The sequence below is a fragment of the Nyctibius grandis genome, chromosome 1 (assembly GCF_013368605.1).
Source record: "Nyctibius grandis isolate bNycGra1 chromosome 1, bNycGra1.pri, whole genome shotgun sequence".
NCBI classification, from domain to species: domain Eukaryota; kingdom Metazoa; phylum Chordata; class Aves; order Nyctibiiformes; family Nyctibiidae; genus Nyctibius; species Nyctibius grandis.
The window spans coordinates 132,804,519-132,824,273 of record NC_090658.1 but is presented as its reverse complement, the minus strand read 5'-3'; the positions used below and the strand labels follow the sequence as shown (position 1 = coordinate 132,824,273).

Here is a 19,755-nt window from a genome sequence, read left to right as displayed (position 1 = left end):
GGGATCTGCCGGCGCCCCGCGGGCCCTCAGCGCCCTCCCGCCCTGCAGGGGGCGCCCTCCCGCAGCCGCCCCCCCTTCGGCCGCGCGGCGGGCGGGGCGCCGTGACGTCACGGCCACGCCGGGTGGGCCGATGCGGCGGCGGGAGGCGGCTACGGCGGCCGGCGGGGGCCTGGGCGGGCGCGGGGCGGCGGCACCGGCACCGGCCACCGGCACCGGGCAGCCATGGAGTACGTGAGCGCCGAGCAGCTGGCCGGCTTCAGCAAGTACAAGGTACCGTGAGCCGAGAGGGCCGCGGGGGTTCTGGGGCCTGGGCGGGGGGCGCCTCGCGGCCTGGTGCCGTGAGGGGTGTGTGAGGGGCCGCCGTGCACGGGCGGGGGCTCTCGGGGGTCGCCGTTTGGACGGGAGATGCGGAGGGGGGTGTTGCAGTGGGGCCCGGTGCCGGTTGGGGCGGGGGTTAGGTGCTGTGGGGAGGGGTGGCGTGGGGGTAGGAGCTGCAGTGGGAGCTGGGGTTTGGTGGGGGGGAGCTGCAGTGGGACCCAGGGTTTGGGGGTTGGGGGCTGCAGTGGGACCCGGGGTTTGGGGGTTGGGGGGTGCAGTGGGACCCGGGGTTTGGGGGTTGGGGGGTGCAGTGGGACCCGGGGTTTGGGGGTTGGGGGGTGCAGTGGGACCCGGGGTTTGGGGAGGGGGGAGCTGCAGTGGGACCCGGGGTTTGGGGAGGGGGGGGAGCTGCAGTGGGACCTGGGGTTTGAGGGGAGCTGCAGTGGGACCCGGGGTTTGGGGAGGGGGAAGCTGCAGTGGGACCTGGGGTTTGGGGGGGGGAAACTGCAGTGGGACGTGGAGTTTTTGGGGGGGGGGAGCTGCAGTGGGGCCCTGTGCCGTGGGGGGGAGGTGGGGGCTTCTGTAGGCTCTGGCCCCATGGAGGGGGAGCCGTGGGGCCGGGTTCTGTGGGACGGGGAGCAGCCGCAGTGGGGCCCGGTGCCGTGGAGGGGGGGTGCCGGGCAGTGGAAGGGTGGGTGTATGAAGCGTGGGACCCCCCACTCCGGTGCCCCACCGTGGGGTGCAGTGAGGTCCGGGGCAGTGTGGTGGGTGCTCGGCTCTGTGCAGGGCCCCCCCCCTCGCTCCCCACGGTCCGTTCCCCGGGTGGGCTGTGCAGCGGGGGCCAGTGCAGTGTAATAAAATGCTTTTCTCCTCTCCCCCCACTAGCTGTTTCACGGGGGGTGCTGGGTGCAGTGAGGACCAGCGCAGTGAAGGTGTGACTGTGTGAGATGTGGGACCCGCTCCTTGCAGGAGGGGTTGGGGGGCTGTCGTGTGCCCCACAGGGAGTCAAGGGGTGTCCACCTGCAAACTGGGCCCCCCCCAGCCTGTTTCCCCCTGCCGTGGGCCATGCTGCAGGGCATAATGTCCAGTGCAGTGTGGTGTGAGCGTGTCTGTGTGCCTGGGGGTGGCTGTTACCCTCCAGGGAAGGACAGGTCGTGTGCTGTGCAGCGGGGACAGCACGGTACAACGCATTCGTGGGGTGTGATCGCATTCGATGTGCGTGCCCCCCCCACCAAGGCTATCCCTGGGAGTGGGGGGCATTGCTGGGCGCCGTGTGGGTGTGACTGGGAGCTGCGCTGTGGCAGGTCTTCTGTCCCCACGCCCCTTCCTGCGCCGGCAGCGATGTGGTCGAGAGAGGCGACTGTGGCGTGTCACCGCCCGCAGCGAGGACGGCGCCTTGCCGGGTGGTGCTGTGGCCTCCCCTGCTGTGAAGGGGCCGTGGAGGTGGGAGCTCTGCGTGTGTGCACGTCCTCATCGTGGTGGGACCACGTTTAGCTCAGGACCACGTTGCTCCTGCCCTGTGGCTCCTCCCTGCGTGGGCAGACCCACAGAAACGTGCCGGAGGTTGTCCCAGTCTCCTCGTGTGAACGTGGAGGTCTGTGTCTCGTTCAAAGCCCTGGAAACCTTTGAAAGAAGCCGCTGTCAGTGCGAACAGGCTCTGCTGTGGCAGTTTAAATCCCTAGGGGATGATTTTGGGCCAAAGCACGTGGCATCCTTAGCGTAGGCGAGCGCTGGATTGTGTTTTTGTGTGGATGGGGGGGGTGTTTGCCATAGTTTTGTCTTCTCCCACACCAGCAGTGAAGCTGAAAGGGTTCACCTCACCTTCTCCTTTGCTTTGTTCTTGTTCAGGGATTCATCACATCGGGCCACGTTGCAGTCCTCCTTCCAGGGTGGTTCATGGGGTGTCATTTAAGTGTGCAGGACAGTTAGGACAAGTGTGTTTTGGTCCCTGCTGTACAAAAAAGATGTGAGTAGGCTGGAGAGGGTGCAGAGAAGGGCCACAAAGATGGTCCAAGGACTGGGAAGCCAGCCTGAGGGAACTGGGTTTGTTCACCTTTGAGAAAAGAAGGCTTAAGATTTGGCTGGACAGGGTGCTGGGCCGTCTTGTCCAGACTGTGCTTTTGCCAAGAAAGGTTGGACCAGATGATCCTTGAGGTCCCTTCCAAGCTGGTATTGTGATTCTATGATGCATTCAGGGAGCAAAGCAGGTGACGTGCTGTCTTGTGTAGCTGAGTGGGGCTGTCTGCGTGGGTCTGGTCTCCTCGTGGAGCAGTCTGGGGGGGCAGGAGTGCTCAGGGCTTGCTCACGCTCTCCTTTCGCACGCTCAGAGCTGATGAGCTGGAGATAAACGGACTCGGTCAAGCGGGTTTGACCGATGTGACGGGTTGTGTGAGGTGTCCCGTGAAAGACGGATTGTGTGGGGATTCAGCAGTAAATTTTAAGTGTGTTTAGAATCATAGAATGGTTTGGGTTGGAGGGGACCTTAAAGATCATCTAGTTCCAAGCCCCAAAAGAAAGGCAGTGAAATATAGCAGTTTTGTGTGGGTGCTGGAGAAAGGTAGGCAAAATGCACTCAACTTTGAGCCAGCCCTCCCAAAGTGACCGGTTTTGCTCCTGCAAAGACAATGCTTTTGCTTGAAGAGAGACTCATGAGTTCAGTTTCAGGTTGGGCATTAGGTTGGGGAGGGTCAGGTTGGACATTAGGAAGCATTTCTTCTCAGCAAGGGTCATTAGCCATTGGAAGGGGCTGCCCAGGGAGGTGGTGGAGTCCCCATCTCTGGAGGGGTTTAAGAAAAGCCTGGCCATGGCACTTAGTGCCCTGGTCTAGTTGCCATGGTGGTGTCAGGGCAATGGTTGGACTTGATGAGCCCAGAGGGCTCTGCCAACGTGATTGATTGTGTGATTCTGTGAAGAATGAAGAAAAACACCTCTAGCTTTTACAGCTGCTCATCTTAGAAGCCATGGAGCGTAGGAGGACTTCAGGACTTCCTTACAGGACCCTGAATGCAGACCAGGGCGAGGAGGGAAGTCCCATCTAGCATGAGCAGCATTGGCTGCTTACTATCACCAGTTACCCACCAGCGTTGTCTTTACTGGCCTTGGTTTTGGATGGCAGAGGGCTGAAATGTGTAAGCAGGTCTCTCTGCCCCCAGCCTGGCACAGCTGAACCGACAGGCAGAGGCCAGTGAAGCTGCCAGGAGTGCGGTTTTACTGGCAGCAGGAGCTTTGCTCCGGAGATTGTGGTTTGGCTGAGTCAACAGGGACTTTGATAAGAGGGGGTGGATTCACACTTGGTGCACCAAGAGCATCGTTTCTGCCCTGCCTTTGGGAGCTCCTCAGGGCTGTGCAGCGTGAGTACCTGGGTCTTACACTTGGGCCACACCAACCCCCTGCAGCGCTACAGGCTGGGGGAAGAGTGGTTAGAAAGAGCCCTGGGGGTGCTGATCGACAGCCGGCTGAACGTGAGCCAGCAGTGTGCCCAGGTGGCCAAGAAGGCCAATGGCATCCTGGCCTCTATGAGGAATAGTGTAGCCAGCCGGTCTGGGGAAGGGATTGTCCCTCTGTACTGGGCACTGGTGAGGCCACACCTTGAATCCTGTGTCCAGTTCTGGGCCCCGCACTTCAAGAGAGATGTTGAGGTGTTGGAGTGAGTGCAGAGGAGGGCGACCAAGCTGGGGAAGGGTCTGGAGGGTCTGACCTGCGAGGAACGGCTGAGGGAGCTGGGGGTGTTTAGCCTGGAGAAGAGGAGGCTCAGAGGTGACCTTAGTGCAGTCTACAACTACCTGAAGGGAGGTTGTAGCGCAGTGGGAGTCGGCCTCTTCTCCCAGGCAACCAGCGACAGGACAAGAGGACACAGCCTCAAGCTTGGCCAGGGGAGGGTCAGGTTGGACATTAGGAAGCATTTCTTCTCAGCAAGGGTCATTAGCCATTGGAAGGGGCTGCCCAGGGAGGTGGTGGAGTCCCCATCTCTGGAGGGGTTTAAGAAAAGCCTGGAGATGGCACTTAGTGCCCTGGTCTAGTTGCCATGGTGGTGTCAGGGCAATGGTTGGACTCGATGAGCCCAGAGGGCTCTGCCAACCTCATTGATTCTGTGATACCTGCGGGTGAAAGCGCTTTGCTGGAGATCACAATAAACTGTCTTGAGAAGAGCGATGGGTGCTGGCACACCAGATGGCCGGAGGGGGTGATGAAGCCCTAGGCGGTCTCTCTGCAGCGCTCCCTTCCTACGTGTCTTGTTTGCACGGGGAGATTTTTTTCCTTTGCTATTTTAGCCTTGAGAAAGCGGCTGATCCAGGCACAAATCTCTAATCCTGCGTCCCATATTCCAGCCGTGCTTTAGGCATTGAGGCTTGTCCTGCTCTCCCCTTTCTTTGCCTCGAAGGTGCGACTCCAGATCCTACCCAGTTGATCTTCTGGGTACAACTAACTCTTCTTGCCCAGAAAACTTCTGCAACAGCGTAAACTGTCTTCCCAAACGGACAGAGCAAGGAAGGAGCAGCGTGGGACGTGTGTGGATGGCAATGCAAAATAACCAAAGCGTGATTTAGCGGTTGCTGAGCTGCTTTCTCTGCCCCATCCCCAAAGCGGGCCTGTGTTTAACCTCAGTGGAAGAGGTCAGCGTGTGGCAGCAGCACAGCAGGTCACCTGAGAAGGTGGCTCACATTGTGTAACTTGAATATGTACCCGGAGAGCAGCTAGGGTGAGCTGGTGGGACCAGCCAAAAGGGTGATGCATGGTCAGAACCAGACCCTCTGCAGGCAAACTCCACCAGTTCCTGCTGCACATGGCTCTGCAGCCTTTCTTAGCCTTTAAGCTGTGCCTGGTAGCAGCTCTCCAGCCTGCACACAATAGAGAAGAGCAAGCAGGTTTGGGGAGATGTGGAGGAGGCAACATGTGTCCAGGGGAAGGAACGTGTCCCTGCTCTCAGAGACGAGCTAGTGTCCCTGGCGCTGATCCAGCAGGAGCAGAAGAGGTTCACACGAGATGATCCACAGCTTTCTCCAGCCCTGGCTGGTTCACTCCTCCCATTGCTGCCAGGAACACATATGGCAAGCGGCGAGTCAGGAACCCAGATGGTTTGAGCTTTGCAGCGTGCACATTTCTCCTGGCTGGGGGAGAGGTAGGTGTGTGCTCCTTCTGTCACAGGCTGGCTCGGTGCCACGGTGGTAGGGCTGTGGAGGGAACCGTCCTTTAGCTGCTCGTGAAGGGACACCGAAGAGCTCCGCTGCCTGAGGAAGCTGTGCAGCAAGAAGTGCAGCGTTAGCAGAGAGTTTTTCATTGTACCCCTGTCGCTTCTTCGGTAGGAGATGGGGGTTTGGGTGGAGCGTGTCATCTCCTTACAAACCTGTCTGCAAATTGCAACCTCCTCCTATAAAATTATGGAGTCGGGGGGGAAATGGGATGGTCTGGAACATTCACAGAGGTGTCTGCTCCTACTTTGCTTTCTCTAGCAGAAAGACCTGCCCCTTTCTTCCCTCCAGACTGTCTCGGAGTCCTGTTTTCACAGAGCAACCCAAACAACTCTCCCCTGTGCAAGTTGTCTCTGCCTTCCCGAGCGTGGTGCCCAGAGCTGGGTGCAGCGTGAGAGCTGGAGAAGGGAAGAGGGGAAGGATGGCTTTGTGTGTTGTGTCCAGCACGTGTTTTACTTCTCCTTGTGTGTCTCAATGAGCTGCACGTTGGTTTACGTGGCGTTGTGACTCTTGTGGCTCCTTGCAGTAGGTCAGGAGGCTGCGCTCGCAGCTGCCACGGTGCCAGAAGCAGCTGTGGAGGGTGAGACTGACTGGGAGTGAGGGCACAGCGCTGCAACTTCATGTGTCCTGTTAGTCACAGAGTCACAGAATCACTGAGGTTGGCAGAGCCCTCTGGGACCATCGAGTCCAACCATTGCCCTGACACCACCATGGCAACTAGACCAGGGCACTAAGTGCCATGTCCAGGCTTTTCTTAAACCCCTCCAGAGATGGTGACTCCACCACCTCCCTGGGCAGCTGGATGTGGTGGCTGTATGGCTCTTCCATCCAGCTCACGTAGGAGCGGGGAGAGTACTCGTGTGTGTAAGTGGTCTCTGCTTGTGTGTTTTCTTCACCGAGTGAGCTGGGTGGAAGCGCAGGTAGGAGCCTCTGCCATGATGCTGTCTGGACCTCGTGTGTTCCTAAGGGTATGTTTTATCCTCAGGAGTGATGGTGTGGGGGACATGCCAGCGAAGGAGGACGTGGGAGTGCCACTCCTGACACGTGGCGTGGGAGGGACACAAGAGGGAAGGCAATGACACGTGTCGTGTTTGAGTCCAAAGGTGGGACAGGCTGGTGTCTCACCCCAGAAGCTTTGGGAGCAAGTATGAGTTCAGTAAGAGGGAAGTGAATTGGGGCTTGGGAAGTGCCTTTTAGAGCAAAACTGCTGCACCCTCAAATCCTGCCGTTTCTCTGTCCTGGCTCTGAGCAGGAGCTGGTGATGGCAGCCCATGGCGAGCAGGCAACCAGCAGCGGCACGTGGCTGGTGGCTGTTGTGAAGAGGCTCTTTGTCTCGTTACCTGCGTGGGCAGCAAAGTGAAGTCCTCTTGGTGTCTGCTGCCACGTGCCTGCTGGGCTGAGGCTCGGGAGCAGCCGGCAGGGCTGAAGAGGAACGGCTGAGGGAGCTGGAGGTGTTTAGCCTGGAGAAGAGGAGGCTCAGAGGTGACCTTAGTGCAGTCTACAACTACCTGAAGGGAGGTTGTAGCGCAGTGGGAGTCGGCCTCTTCTCCCAGGCAACCAGCGACAGGACAAGAGGACACAGCCTCAAGCTTGGCCAGGGGAGGGTCAGGTTGGACATGAGGAAGCATTTCTTCTCAGCAAGGGTCATTAGCCATTGGAAGGGGCTGCCCAGGGAGGTGGTGGAGTCCCCATCTCTGGAGGGGTTTAAGAAAAGCCTGGCCATGGCACTTAGTGCCCTGGTCTAGTTGCCATGGTGGTGTCAGGGCAATGGTTGGACTTGAGGTTGGAGGTCAGACCCTCCAGACCCTTCCCCAGCTTGGTCGCCCTCCTCTGCACTCGCTCCAACACCTCAACATCTCTCTTGAAGTGCGGGGCCCAGAACTGGACACAGGATTCAAGGTGCGGCCTCACCAGTGCCCAGTACAGAGGGACGATCCCTTCCCCAGACCGGCTGGCTACACTATTCCTCATAGAGGCCAGGATGCCATTGGCCTTCTTGGCCACCTGGGCACACTGCTGGCTCACGTTCAGCCGGCTGTCGATCAGCACCCCCAGGGCTCTTTCTAACCACTCTTCCCCCAGCCTGTAGCGCTGCAGGGGGTTGGTGTGGCCCAAGTGTCAGACCTGGCCCTTGTTCTTGTTGAACCTCACGCCGTTGGTCTCGGCCCATCTATCCAACCTGTCCAGATCCCTCTGCAGACCCTTCCTACCCTCCAGCAGATCGACACTCCCACCCAGCTTGGTGTCATCTGCACATTCCCTGAGGGTGCACACGATCCCTACGTCTAGATCATCTATAAAGATACTGAACAGCACCGGCCCCAGCACTGAGCCCTGGGGGACACCGCTAGTGACCGGCCGCCAGCTGGACTTTGCCCCGTTCCCCACCACTCTCTGGGCTTGGCCATCCAGCCAGTTTTTAACCCATTGAAGAGTCCATCCATCGAAGCCCCGGGCAGCCAGTTTGTCTAGGAGGATGCTGTGGGAGACAGTGTCAAATGCCTCACTGAAGTCTAGATAGACACATCCACAGCCCTGCCCTCATCTGCTAAGCGGGTCACTAAAGAAGAGGGTGCTCATCCCCTCAACCAGCCTCAAGAAATCCTCTTCCCTTCAGCCTTCAAGTGCCGTGGAGAGCTGGGCTACAGATGCTGCGCTGCGGGAAGCAGATGGCTGGAAGCTGTCCCTGGCAGGCTTTTATAGGCTGCTCTGCAAATAGAAGCCCTGAAGAGATCTCTGCGGGGTTTGCTTTGCCAAGCAGAGACACCGACGTGTGCCAGTGGCAGTTCAGACCAGTGGAACAACACCGCTGGGAGTGAGAGCAGCAGAAAGGAAAGCTTTTTGATGCTAGTGATGTAAATGTGAGGCTCGAGGCCATGGTGATTAACAGGCCAGTCTTCCTCACCCCCAGCCAAACAGCTTCCCTTCTCCTGCAGGCTCCTGAGCAGGAAGGGTGTGAAGGAGGGGAAGCCTTTGAGCCCTGCTCTTAAATCACTTAACTCCTTCCCCAAGGGCTCTTTTAATTGTGCTGTGTGTGTGTGTCTGCCCTTAAGCAGCACGCAGCTTCCCAAGGCGCTGCTCGCCTGTGCTGCGCTGCGGAGGGTGCTGTAAGGAGGTCCTGAAGTCCTCCTACGCTCCATGGCTTCTAAGATGAGCAGCTGTAAAAGCTAGAGGTGTTTTTCTTCTTTCTTCACAGAATCCATGATGTTGGCAGAGCCCTCTGGGCTCATCGAGTCCAACCATTGCCCTGACACCACCATGGCAACTAGACCATGGCACTAAGTGCCATGTCCAGGCTTTTCTTAAACCCCTCCAGAGATGGTGACTCCACCACCTCCCTGGGCAGCCCCTTCCAATGGCTAATGACCCTTGCTGAGGGTTTTTCTTCTCCTGTTCTGTAGTTAATTCAGGGTTTTGAGCCTCTGCCCAGCTTAGTGTGTCCCTTGCAGCTCTCACGGTGTGAAAACCGCCCAGCTGCCGTGGTTGGAGGAGACAGTAGCAGCACTTAGAGGTTCACTGGAAATGACCTGGCTCACGAGCCTCGGCTGAGCTTTTGCTCTGTGCTAAGCCATGAGATGAGGGTAAGGGATTTATCTTGCTTTCTAGAGACACTCCTGACGTGTGGTGTGAGGTTTGGATGAGTGATGAGCTAGTTCCACTCCCAGGCCCTAGTCTGTGCGTGTTTACGTCTCTTCATCTTCAACAATCCTGAAACTGCTCCCGGCAGCTCCAGCTGCTGTTTGCTGGTGCCACAGGTCTGGTTTCTGAGCGGTGGCCTTTGCTCTCCAGGCTATCAAAGACATTGAACCACATTTTGGTGGGGGATTCCCTGCCTCTCCGTTTCGAGCCGCACAGTAGCCGTGATGAAGCCCTTTGTGGTTGGGAACCTGCTGCTACTTCAGTCCCCAGTGGGTCCTGCAGGGTTTCCTAGGAGGAACTTCAAACCTCTGTGGGTTTGTGTATGAGAAGATGACTCACGTGGGGACGCGCAGCCTGTGGTGGCTGCCAAGCAGGAGGTGCCTCGGCACGCCTGTCGCGCCAGGGCTGCTCTTCTCGTGGTGGTTTGGTTGATACTCGCATGGGGTGAGGCTTGTGCCACTGCAAACCACCTCTCTGCCCCGTCCTTCTGGGGAGGGGAGGTGTCTTTGGCTCCGCGCTGCTGCTTGGGTGGGGTTTTTGCTGCAGTCGCTACCCTTAAAGGCATGAACTGGGCGGCTTGCGTGCGTGATGGATGCGGGTAGTGGAGTCCTTGTCCTGTCCCGCAGTGGGAGCCCTCCTGGCTCTTCTCTTGCTGTGCAGGCGAAGGGTGCAACTCCTGCTCTGGCCAGCTGACTGCTGCCCACGTCCCTCTGCATCCTTTGCCCCACCTGAAACAGAAGATTGCTGTCCCCAGGTGGTGGCTAGGGACATCTGCTAAAACCAGGTGCCTTTCTCATGGGTGTGGGTGCAATGGAGGAGTAGGAAGCAGAGCTGCTCCTCAGAATCACAGAATCAATGAGGTTGGCAGAGCCCTCTGGGCTCATCGAGTCCAACCGTTGCCCTGACACCACCATGGCAACTAGACCAGGGCACTAAGTGCCATGGCCAGTCTTTTCTTAAACCCCTCCAGAGATGGGGACTCCACCACCTCCCTGGGCAGCCCCTTCCAATGCCTAATGACCCTTGCTGAGAAGAAATGCTTCCTCATGTCCAACCTGACCCTCCCCTGGCCAAGCTTGAGGCTGTGTCCTCTTGTCCTGTCGCTGGTTTTTTGGGAGAAGAGGCCGACTCCCACTGCGCTACAACCTCCCTTCAGGTAGTTGTAGACTGCACTAAGGTCACCTCTGAGCCTCCTCTTCTCCAGGCTAAACACCCCCAGCTCCCTCAGCCGTTCCTTGCAGGTCAGACCCTCCAGACCCTTCACCAGCTGGGTCGCCCTCCTCTGCACTCGCTCCAACACCTCAACATCTCTCTTGAAGTGCGGGGCCCACAACTGGACACACGATTCAAGGTGTGGCCTCACCAGTGCTGAGTATAGAGGGACGAGCAGCCTTTTGCTCTTCAGATTTCCTTTAAAAAGTAACAAGTCTGTTATTTACTCTGCACTTTTGCTTTGGATATCTGATAGATCTTTGCACACACCTTCCTCCTTTTCTGTCCTGCTCGGAGTCTGCTCTGATAGTTGTCTGCATCTCCTGCACCCTCTCTAGGGAGCAGGCAGGTGGCCGAACGCTCCAGCACTGCTGAGCTCCCCCGTCCCCGTTGTCAGCGTCAGCACAGAGCCGTCCCAAAACGAATGACCCCAGGGATGTGGAATGGAAGGAGCAGTTGAGGTGGGTCTCTTTAATTGCACTGAAAGTTTGCTGCCATGTTCGTTGGTGCGTGTCGAATCTTGGCTACAACGAACTCCATCATAAAAGTCACTCGCTGCTAATTAGCAGCAAGTCTTTGGCTGTTGGGACTGTTTGGAAGAAAAGCGGAGTGTGTTGTGGAAATTGAAGTATCGCTTCCCCTAGCTGGCTCGGGAAAGGGCTGGGTTATTAGGGCTTGTATGATTGACCTGACTTGCCCTGCTTCCAGTCCTGCACCAAGCAGGATGTCAGGGCTTATGAATTAACACGGCTTTGTTCTGTTAATTGTGAATTTGTGGAGAGGCAGGACGAGGGATGTGGAGAGGCAGAGGGTTATGTGCTGTAGAGGGTTACGTGCTTTGGAAAAAAGGGGTTTATTTGTGCCTTTCACATAGGCTCTGTTGAAACTTGAAGGTTCTCTTTCCCCACAGTGCATGGCTTCATCTGTGATCATCTCCTGATGTACGTGGGCGTGTGTTTTCCTTTGATAGGTACACTTAAAAGTTCAACTTGATTTCTTGGGATTGTAACGAATTCTCTTTTCTTGCACTGACTCTTGTGTTTTCCTGGTTGGTGCGTTGGCATCAAACCCAGCTCTTTCCTGGATTTGGCCCAGTTCTGCCATGGCTTTGTGGTCCTCTGGAGAGGAATCTGGGGCTGCGGTCTTGCAAGCATCCCCACCCCATGGCCTCTGTGAGGGGCAGCCCAGCCTGCAGAGGCCAATTCACAGAATCACAGAATCAATGAGGTTGGCAGAGCCCTCTGGGATCATCGAGTCCAACCGTTGCCCTGACACCACCATGTCAACTAGACCAGGGCACTAAGTGCCATGTCCAGGCTTTTCTTAAACACATCCACATCACCTCGCTGACCCAGCAGGAAACGGGTTTTGGGGTGATCTGCTGGGTCTGAATGTCCTCAGGAGAGCACAGGGAGGACGCCAAAGCGTGCCTGGGGCTGGGGATGGAGAGCCCCATCTTCTTCCTCCGCGGACTCACTGCTCTGATCCCTGGACTCCTACCCCAGAGGCTCAGCGCTGGCTGACCCTCCTCTAGCTGCATCCCTGCAGGTTCAGCTTTCCCACTCCTGCGCTCACCGTCTGTGCGTCCTTCCTGCAGCTGATCACCTCGGAAGCGGTGGTGACCCATATTCGTGGATATTTAATGCTCCCAAAGACAGGGAACTCCTGGGTGCAGTGGAGTGGCAGGCTGGTTGCTGAAGCCACCCTTCAACATCATGTTGCATGTAGGGTGGTGGGGCTGGCTGCCTGCTCCGTCCTGACCATTCGCCAGGGGAGGGTCAGGTTGGCCATTAGGAAGCATTTCTTCTCAGCAAGGGTCATTAGCCATTGGAAGGGGCTGCCCAGGGAGGTGGGGGAGTCCCCATCTCTGGAGGGGTTTAAGAAAAGCCTGGCCATGGCCCTTAGTGCCCTGGTCTAGTTGCCATGGTGGTGTCAGGGCAATGGTTGGACTCGATGAGCCCAGAGGGCTCTTCCAACCTCATTGATTCTGTGATTCTGTGCTGTGTTTTGAAGGATCTTTCATTGCTAGATGTCTACAACCTGCATGGTAAAAACCAGGGAGGGGGAGGAAGCGATGCTGGTGTTGCTGCTCGGGCAGTCCCTCCCTGCCTGCTGAGTTGCTGCTGCTCCTGGTGGGAGCTGAACCCCTCGGCTCGGGTGGTGCTTGTGGGTTTACCACCGCCAACGTGCTCCGTTCTCGTGCCAGCTGAGAAATGACCTTAAAAAGATAAACAGGACTCGAGTTAATAAGTACCATTAAAGCACGATGTGACTTCTCGTGCCCCGGCGGAGCGTGGGCACGGCGCAAACGTGACTTGTTTGCACTGGCACGGCTCGGCTTAATTATGTTCGCAGGGGATTGTGGAGTTCGTTGCCTCCTGGCTTATCTCGAGCCTGATGGGCGAAGGTTCTTAGCCTTGTGCCCTCTTTGTACTTAAGGAGATTTGTAGGGAACAGCCTTACTGGACTTGCTGGAGCTCCTGTGCTGAGGCTCGCTCTGCCCTGCTCCTGCTGCCGGTGCGAGTGGTGGAACATGGGCTCGTGGCTGGAGCCCCTGCGAGCAAAATGGGCCTTACAAATCATAGAATCATAGATGTTAGGGGTTGGAAGGGACCTCTGAAGATCATCGAGTCCAACCCCCTGCCAGAGCACGACCAATCTAGGGCAGGTCACACAGGAACACATCCAGATGGGGCTTGAAAGTCTCCAGAGAAGGAGACTCCACAACCCCTCTGGGGAGCCTGTGCCAGGGCTCTGTAACCCTTACAGTGAAGAAGTTCTTCCTCATGTTGAGGTTGAACTTCCTGTGCTCCAGCTTGCATCCATTGCCCCTTGTCCTATCACAGGGCACAAGTGACAAGAGGTTACCCCTTTCCTCTTGACACCCAGCCTTCATCTATTTATACACAGATCAGATCCCCTCTCAGTCTTCTCCAGACTCAAAAGCCCCAGGGCTCTCAACCTTTCCTCCTAAGGCAGGTGTTCCAGTCCCTTCATCATCCTCGTAGCCCTCCGTTGGACTCTCTCCAGTAGATCTCTGTCCCTCTTGAACTGGGGAGCCCAGAACTGAAGGCAATACTCCAGGTGAGGTGTCACCAGGGTAGAGTAGAGGGGGAGGAGGACCTCCCTCGATCTGCTGGACACACTCTTCTTAATGCACCCCAGGACACCATGGGCCTTCTTGGCCCCAAGGGCACATTGCTGTCCGATGGATAACTTGTTGTCCACCAGGACTCCAAGGTCCTTCTCCACGGAGCTGCTCTCTAGCAGATCACCTCCTCACCTGTCCTGGTGTATTTTATTCCTCCTTCCCAGGTGCAGGACTCTGCACTTATCCTTGTTGAACCTCATTAGGTTCCTCTTTGCCCAGCTCTCCACTCTGTCCAAATCACGCTGAATCCATCAAATCCATCTTTACTTGCTGTCCCCAGCGCGGGTGCCTGCGCCACCAGCACTGTCCTCCCCCAGCCCACCCCAGATCTGGTCTGGTGTGTGACACTGGTGCACCCAAGGCACCCGTGTGACAGTGTTTGGTCTGTGTCTGGCTCCTGGTAACCGGATTACTTAAAAGCCCCGTTGTGTTTCTGCCCAGGAAGGCTATTAGTACAATCTGGGCTATAAATCTGTATTTTTCTCCTCCTTGGACACGTAATTGGATCTTCCAGAAATGTCCTGGTCGCGTGATTAATGTTGTTTTTAAGCTGTATGAGCCATTTGCGTCTCTAAACCCCGTAACGACGCTGGTCAACTCGCCGCTGTGCCCACGGTGGCAGCCAGGACCGTCTGTGGGCTATTGGGGTGCCCTGTGGCATCCTGTGGGGTGGCTGGATGGAGCAAGGGGGGCTGAGTGGTCCTGTGGCCCTCCTGGCATGGACGGGGCACAGGGGAGGCGGCGGCTGCTGCACAGAATCACAGAATCAATCAGGTTGGCAGAGCCCTCTGGGATCATCGAGTCCAACCATTGCCCTGACACCACCATGGCAACTAGACCAGGGCACTAAGTGCCATGTCCAGGCTTTTCTTCAACCCCTCCAGAGATGGTGACTCCACCACCTCCCTGGGCAGCCCCTTCCAATGGCTAATGACCCTTGCTCAGAAGAAATGCTTCCTCATGTCCAACCTGACCCTCCCCTGGCCAAGCTTGAGGCTGTGTCCTCTTGTCCTAGCGCTGGTTGCCTGGGAGAAGAGGCCGACTCCCACTGCGCTACAACCTCCCTTCAGGTAGTTGTAGACTGCACTAAGGTCACCTCTGAGCCTCCTCTTCTCCAGCCTAAACACCCCCAGCTCCCTCAGCCGTTCCTCGGAGGTCAGACCCTCCAGACCCTTCACCAGCTTGGTCGCCCTCCTCTGGACTCGCTCCAACACCTCAACATCTCTCTTGAAGTGCGGGGCCCAGAACTGGACACAGGATTCAAGGTGCGGCGTCACCAGTGCCCAGTACAGAGGGATGATCCCTTCCCCAGACCGGCTGGCTACACTATTCCTCATAGAGGCCAGGATGCCATTGGCCTTCTTGGCCACCTGGGCACACTGCTGGCTCACGTTCAGCCGGCTGTCGATCAGCACCCCCAGGGCTCTTTCCGCAGGGTGCAAGTGATCAGGTTGTTGCTGCAAGGTTGGCTTTGCTCTTTTCTTAAGGAGTTTAAAACCAAATCAAAGGGGGCTCTCGGGGCTGGATCCCTCCTTGCTGCAGTCGTAGGGAGAAGTGGTCGCTGCACGCTCGGTGCTGTTCTAGAGCAGGGCCTGTTACAGACGCCTGTCTGCTTTGAGAGGGGGCTCTGGGGCGTATGAAATCCGTTCTGTGCCCTCGCACTTTTCATTTGACCTTCTCTCCCTGAAAATGAGGGAGAAATCAAGAGCCCTGGCTGGTGGCAGTCGTTGGTCGTGATCGAAAAATGACTTGGAGAAGGATAAGAGTCATGTGCGTGAGTCACTAGAGCAACGCGTAGAGATCCAAAATGGAAGAGGTGATGCTGATCTGCAGTGAGGATGGGGTGGGTGAGTGACGGAGCCGGAGCTGTGCGTGGTGAGCTAGAACACCGCTGTGGTTATTGCCCCGAGAGTGTTTCATTCATTTCATTCATTTCAGTTTCAGAAATTCTTTGCTGTGAGGGTGGTGAGACCCTGGCCCAGGTAGCCCAGAGCAGCTGTGGCTGCCCCCTCCCTGGCAGTGTTCAAGGGCAGGTTGGATGGGGCTGGGAGCAACCTGGTCTGGTGGAAGGTGTCCCTGCCCGTGGCAGGGGGTTGGAACTGGATGGGCTTTAAGGTCCCTCCCAACCCAAACCAGTCTGTGATTCTGTGAAGTACAGTTGGGGGGAGGCTGGGGATGGCGGATGTTTTTGAGTTTTGTAGCTGAAGGTGCCTGGCAGGTCACTGGTATTCTGGCAGGGAACCTTGTCCTGGCTGCCTGGGAGCACTGTCCCGTAGGGTGGCAGCCAGCCTGGCACCAGAGCCAGCCCCAGCTCGGTCCCTTTGGTCTGTTGATGTCCTCTGAGCTGGCAGAGCCCCTCCCTGCCTTGCTCAACAGGCAGAGAAGTGTCCCTCCAGGAGACGGGTGGAAGGTGGAGTGGTTGTATCAGCAAAGCTCTGCAGAACAGCTGCCCTCTCCCTGGGTCATTCCAGGTCTTTGAGGACGAGGTGGGAACAAGCGTGATCATGGGGAAAAGCTGCTTATTGACTATTATCCCCAGTCCCCAAACGTGGGGGGAGAGGGGAAACTTCCCTGAGGCGCCTTATGAACACGAGCATAAAATCTCCAGAGCACTTCCCGTGCCTTGCTCCAAGTGGTGCGTCCGTTCTCTTGATCCTGTTTTGGGGATAATGAGATTTAATCAGTCTCCAGCTCTCCTCCTCCCCTAACCGGTGCTTCAAATCCTATTATCTCGTAAAGCGTTTGGAATTCTGTCCCCAGAAGTTGCATTAAGCGGGGATGGACATTCCTTGCGGCTTTAACCTCCCCTAGTAGGGCATCGAGTTTGGGGTTTTGTTGCTGCTTGCTCTGCAGCTCCACAGAATCAATGAGGTTGGAAGAGTCCTCTGGGATCATTGAGTCCAACCGTTGCCCTGACACCACCATGGCAACTAGACCACGGCACTAAGTCCAGTCTTTTCTTAAACCCCTCCAGAGATGGTGACTCCACCACCTCCCTGTGGGCTTGCTGGCGTGGGGATGTAAGCTCTGGAGCTAACCCCTGTCATGGGGAGGGCAGGGAAGAGCTGGCGGGGTACCAAGACGCTCTCCAAGGGTGGGATTTACTCAGGTACAAATGCTGGAAGCTCTTAGCCCGTGTGCTCAGAGCCCACCAAGGACCTGGCGCCCCTTCCCTGTGCTGGCGTCTGTCTTGTGGAGTGTTGCTTTGCCCTTTCCCACCTCTTTCTTCCCAGCTTTTGAAACAGGCAGAGTGTCCCCTTCGCTTCCAGGGTTTCCAGCCGAGGAGAGGAACAAGCCGTGGGTGCAGAGATGGTGTCTAGTTCAAGGCTACAGGGTGGGTGGGGACCCCGGAGCTGCTCTCTGCTGATGGGTTTCCTTTTATCAGCCAAGCTCCCCTTATCTCAGGGAGTGTGTAGGTTATGTCCGTGGCGGTGGAGGCTTGGATTGCTTTCCATAACACTGCTCCTAAACTTGGGATTAGACTCCTGTGGGGTGACAGCAGGCGCTGGTGCTGGGGAGCTGCAGGGGTGTTGTCCCAACCATGAGGACCCAGGTTGGGTGGGCACTGGGAGCTGCCCTGCTCAGCACTGAGCACATGAGCAGAGGAGTTTCGTAGCCTATGAAATATTTCTTGGGCTTCTTATCAAGGTGTTGCTTGGGGAAGAGGACTTTAGACGGGGCTGTGAGCTGGAGGGCAGATAACAGCGTGTGGTGCTCCTGAGAGCCAAATGATGTCAAATTTTAACTTTCTAACTGGAAACGTTTCATGGCTTGTCTGGGTCTTTTTAATTTTTATTTCTATTTTTATTTTCCCCACCACATGCACACCTCAAATGATCTATAAAAGATGTTGAGGTGTTGGAGCGAGTCCAGAGGAGGGCGACCAAGCTGGTGAAGGGTCTGGAGGGTCTGACCTATGAGGAACGGCTGAGGGAGCTGGGAGTGTTCAGCCTGGAGAAGAGGAGGCTCAGAGGTGACCTTAGTGCAGTCTACAACTACCTGAAGGGAGGTTGTAGCGCAGTGGGAGTCGGCCTCTTCTCCCAGGCAACCAGCGCTAGGACAAGAGGACACAGCCTCAAGCTTGGCCAGGGGAGGGTCAGGTTGGACATTAGGAAGCATTTCTTGTCAGCAAGGGTCATTAGGCATTGGAAGGGGCTGCCCAGGGAGGTGGTGGAGTCACCATCTGTGGAGGGGTTTAAGAAAAGCCTGGACATGGCACTTAGTGCCCTGGTCTAGTTGCCATGGTGGTGTCAGGGCAATGGTTGGACTCGATGATCCCAGAGGGCTCTTCCAACCTGGTTGATTCTGTGAAAAGCAGTGGGATGAGGGGTAGGAGCTCTTCCTCCCCACTTCCCAAGGGCAGCAACTGCCTCTGCAGAAATCTCAGCTCCTTAACGGAGAGGAGCCCTCTGAGACCCGTCCTGCGTGGGGTCCCCCTGGGCCTCCTGGTGTGCCCCACCAATCCTCCCCCTTTGGAAACGCCAACTCCAGCTCGTCGAGCTGCACACAGGCAAGGAGCAAGGAGCTGATCCTTCACCAGGCCAGCGGGCAGCTGCTTCAGACTGCTCTGCCCTGAGTAAGGGAAAATGACATGAGTCTCACCTCCGAACAGGGAAATCTGTCACCTGTTCTGCTCCGATCACTTTGCTCCCTTGCTGGCCCCAGTCTCTGTCACAGAATCACAGAATCAATGAGGTTGGAAGAGCCCTCTGGGATCATGGAGTCCAACCATTGCCCTGACACCACCATGGCAACTAGACCAGGGCACTAAGTGCCATGTCCAGGCTTTTCTTAAACCCCTCCAGAGATGGTGACTCCACCACCTCCCTGGGCAGCCCCTTCCAATGGCTAATGACCCTTGCTGAGAAGAAATGCTTCCTAATGGCCAACCTGACCCTCCCCTGGCAAAGCTTGAGGCTGTGTCCTCTTGTCCTAGCGCTAGTTGCCTGGGAGAAGAGGCCGACTCCCACTGCGCTACACCCTCCCTTCAGGTAGTTTTAGACTGCACTAAGGTCACCTCTGAGCCTTCTCTTCTCTAGGCTTCTCTGTCCCCATCTCCTGCGGTGTGGCTGGGAGCTCCATGTCCTGTGGTGCCCACGAACCAGCCCAGGTCACCTGCGTGGCTGCACTGTGAAGCTGGTGCCTCTGTGTCTCTCTTGAGTGCCAAATGACCCTCTGTACCTGAAACTGTGGTGGGATGTGTGGGATTCAGAGATGCTTGTGGATGTATGGTGGTGTATGTGGTGTTTTGGAGTATCTGCAGGACAATGGAGGGGGTTGAAGACCTTGGTCATAAATATCTGCTCTCTTTCTGGGAGGAGAAAGTCTCTTCCAAGTGACTGGAGATGGGTGAGACAGCGATAGCTGCCATCTCAACGGGTTTAGTCCTTGACTGAAGCGTGCCAGCTCTTGTGCAGGACCTCTGGGGTCAGTCACTGGTTGTGTCTGGGTCGCTCAGAGCTGTCAGCACAGAAATGTGTCCCTTGAAGCTCCCCGTTAGGAGACTGTTCTCTGACAGACAGGATAGTGTTTTGGGGACCCCACCAAGGGGGCTCATCACTGTCCTCCTGGGGCCTTTGGCAACAGGGTGCCGGGGTGTGAGAGCTAAGGAGCCTGGGGCCCAGGGGGGCTGCAGGAGTGGCCTCAGCTCTCATGGTTGGTGGGGAAGTCTCCCCCTGCCCCAAAGAGGTTGTGTGTCCTCGAGTCTCTCCCCACCTTCCAAAATCTGCTGCCTGCTCTTCTTGGGTGGCTGCTCCCTGTGGAGGGGAGGCATTGGGTGCAGGCATGGGACAGGCACCTGAGAGCCACCAGGTGACACCTACGGGTCTGTGGCCAGTGTTGCTGGAGCTGGTGGGTGCTCTCCAGGTGGTTTAGCACCATCCCTGGTGAGGCTCCATCCCTGACCCGAGTGTTCTTGCAATGCCAAGACATGGGTAGTGGGTATCCTCATGGAAAGCTCAATATTTGGGGTCTCTGGCTCTTCACAAGTGGGTTGGAACCCTAATTATTGCTTGTTCTTTTCCCCTTGTCGTTCACAGTACAGTGCCGTGGACAACAACCCCCTCTCTCTCTACGTCATGCATCCCTTCTGGAACACGATAGTGAAGGTGAGACCTCATCCTGCCCTGAGTGGGACAGCAAAACTCCAGTCACCACAAAGTCTTCTCTGTAAAAGCGTCAGCTGAAAAGTCCTGCTTCGTTTGTGGTGCGACTAATTACCAAGGGTGCTGCCCTCCATCCTGCAGC

The 19,755-nt window shown here is 56.8% G+C and overlaps 2 protein-coding genes across 3 annotated transcripts in view; one reads left to right on the top strand and one right to left on the bottom strand.

The window, feature by feature from the left end:
* The window catches only part of DTNB (dystrobrevin beta), a 648,286-nt gene that overhangs the window by 502,285 nt on the left and 126,246 nt on the right, over nucleotides 1-19,755 (bottom strand). The window lies entirely within an intron of this gene.
* The window catches only part of SELENOI (selenoprotein I), a 30,687-nt gene continuing 11,102 nt past the window's right edge, over nucleotides 171-19,755 (top strand). For both annotated transcript variants that reach the window (XM_068403732.1, XM_068403740.1), the window contains exons 1-2: nucleotides 171-270; nucleotides 19,548-19,616. In XM_068403732.1, the coding sequence (XP_068259833.1) occupies nucleotides 223-270; nucleotides 19,548-19,616 (117 nt within the window). In that variant the 5' untranslated portion in view covers nucleotides 171-222. The remainder of the gene's footprint in view (nucleotides 271-19,547; nucleotides 19,617-19,755) is intronic.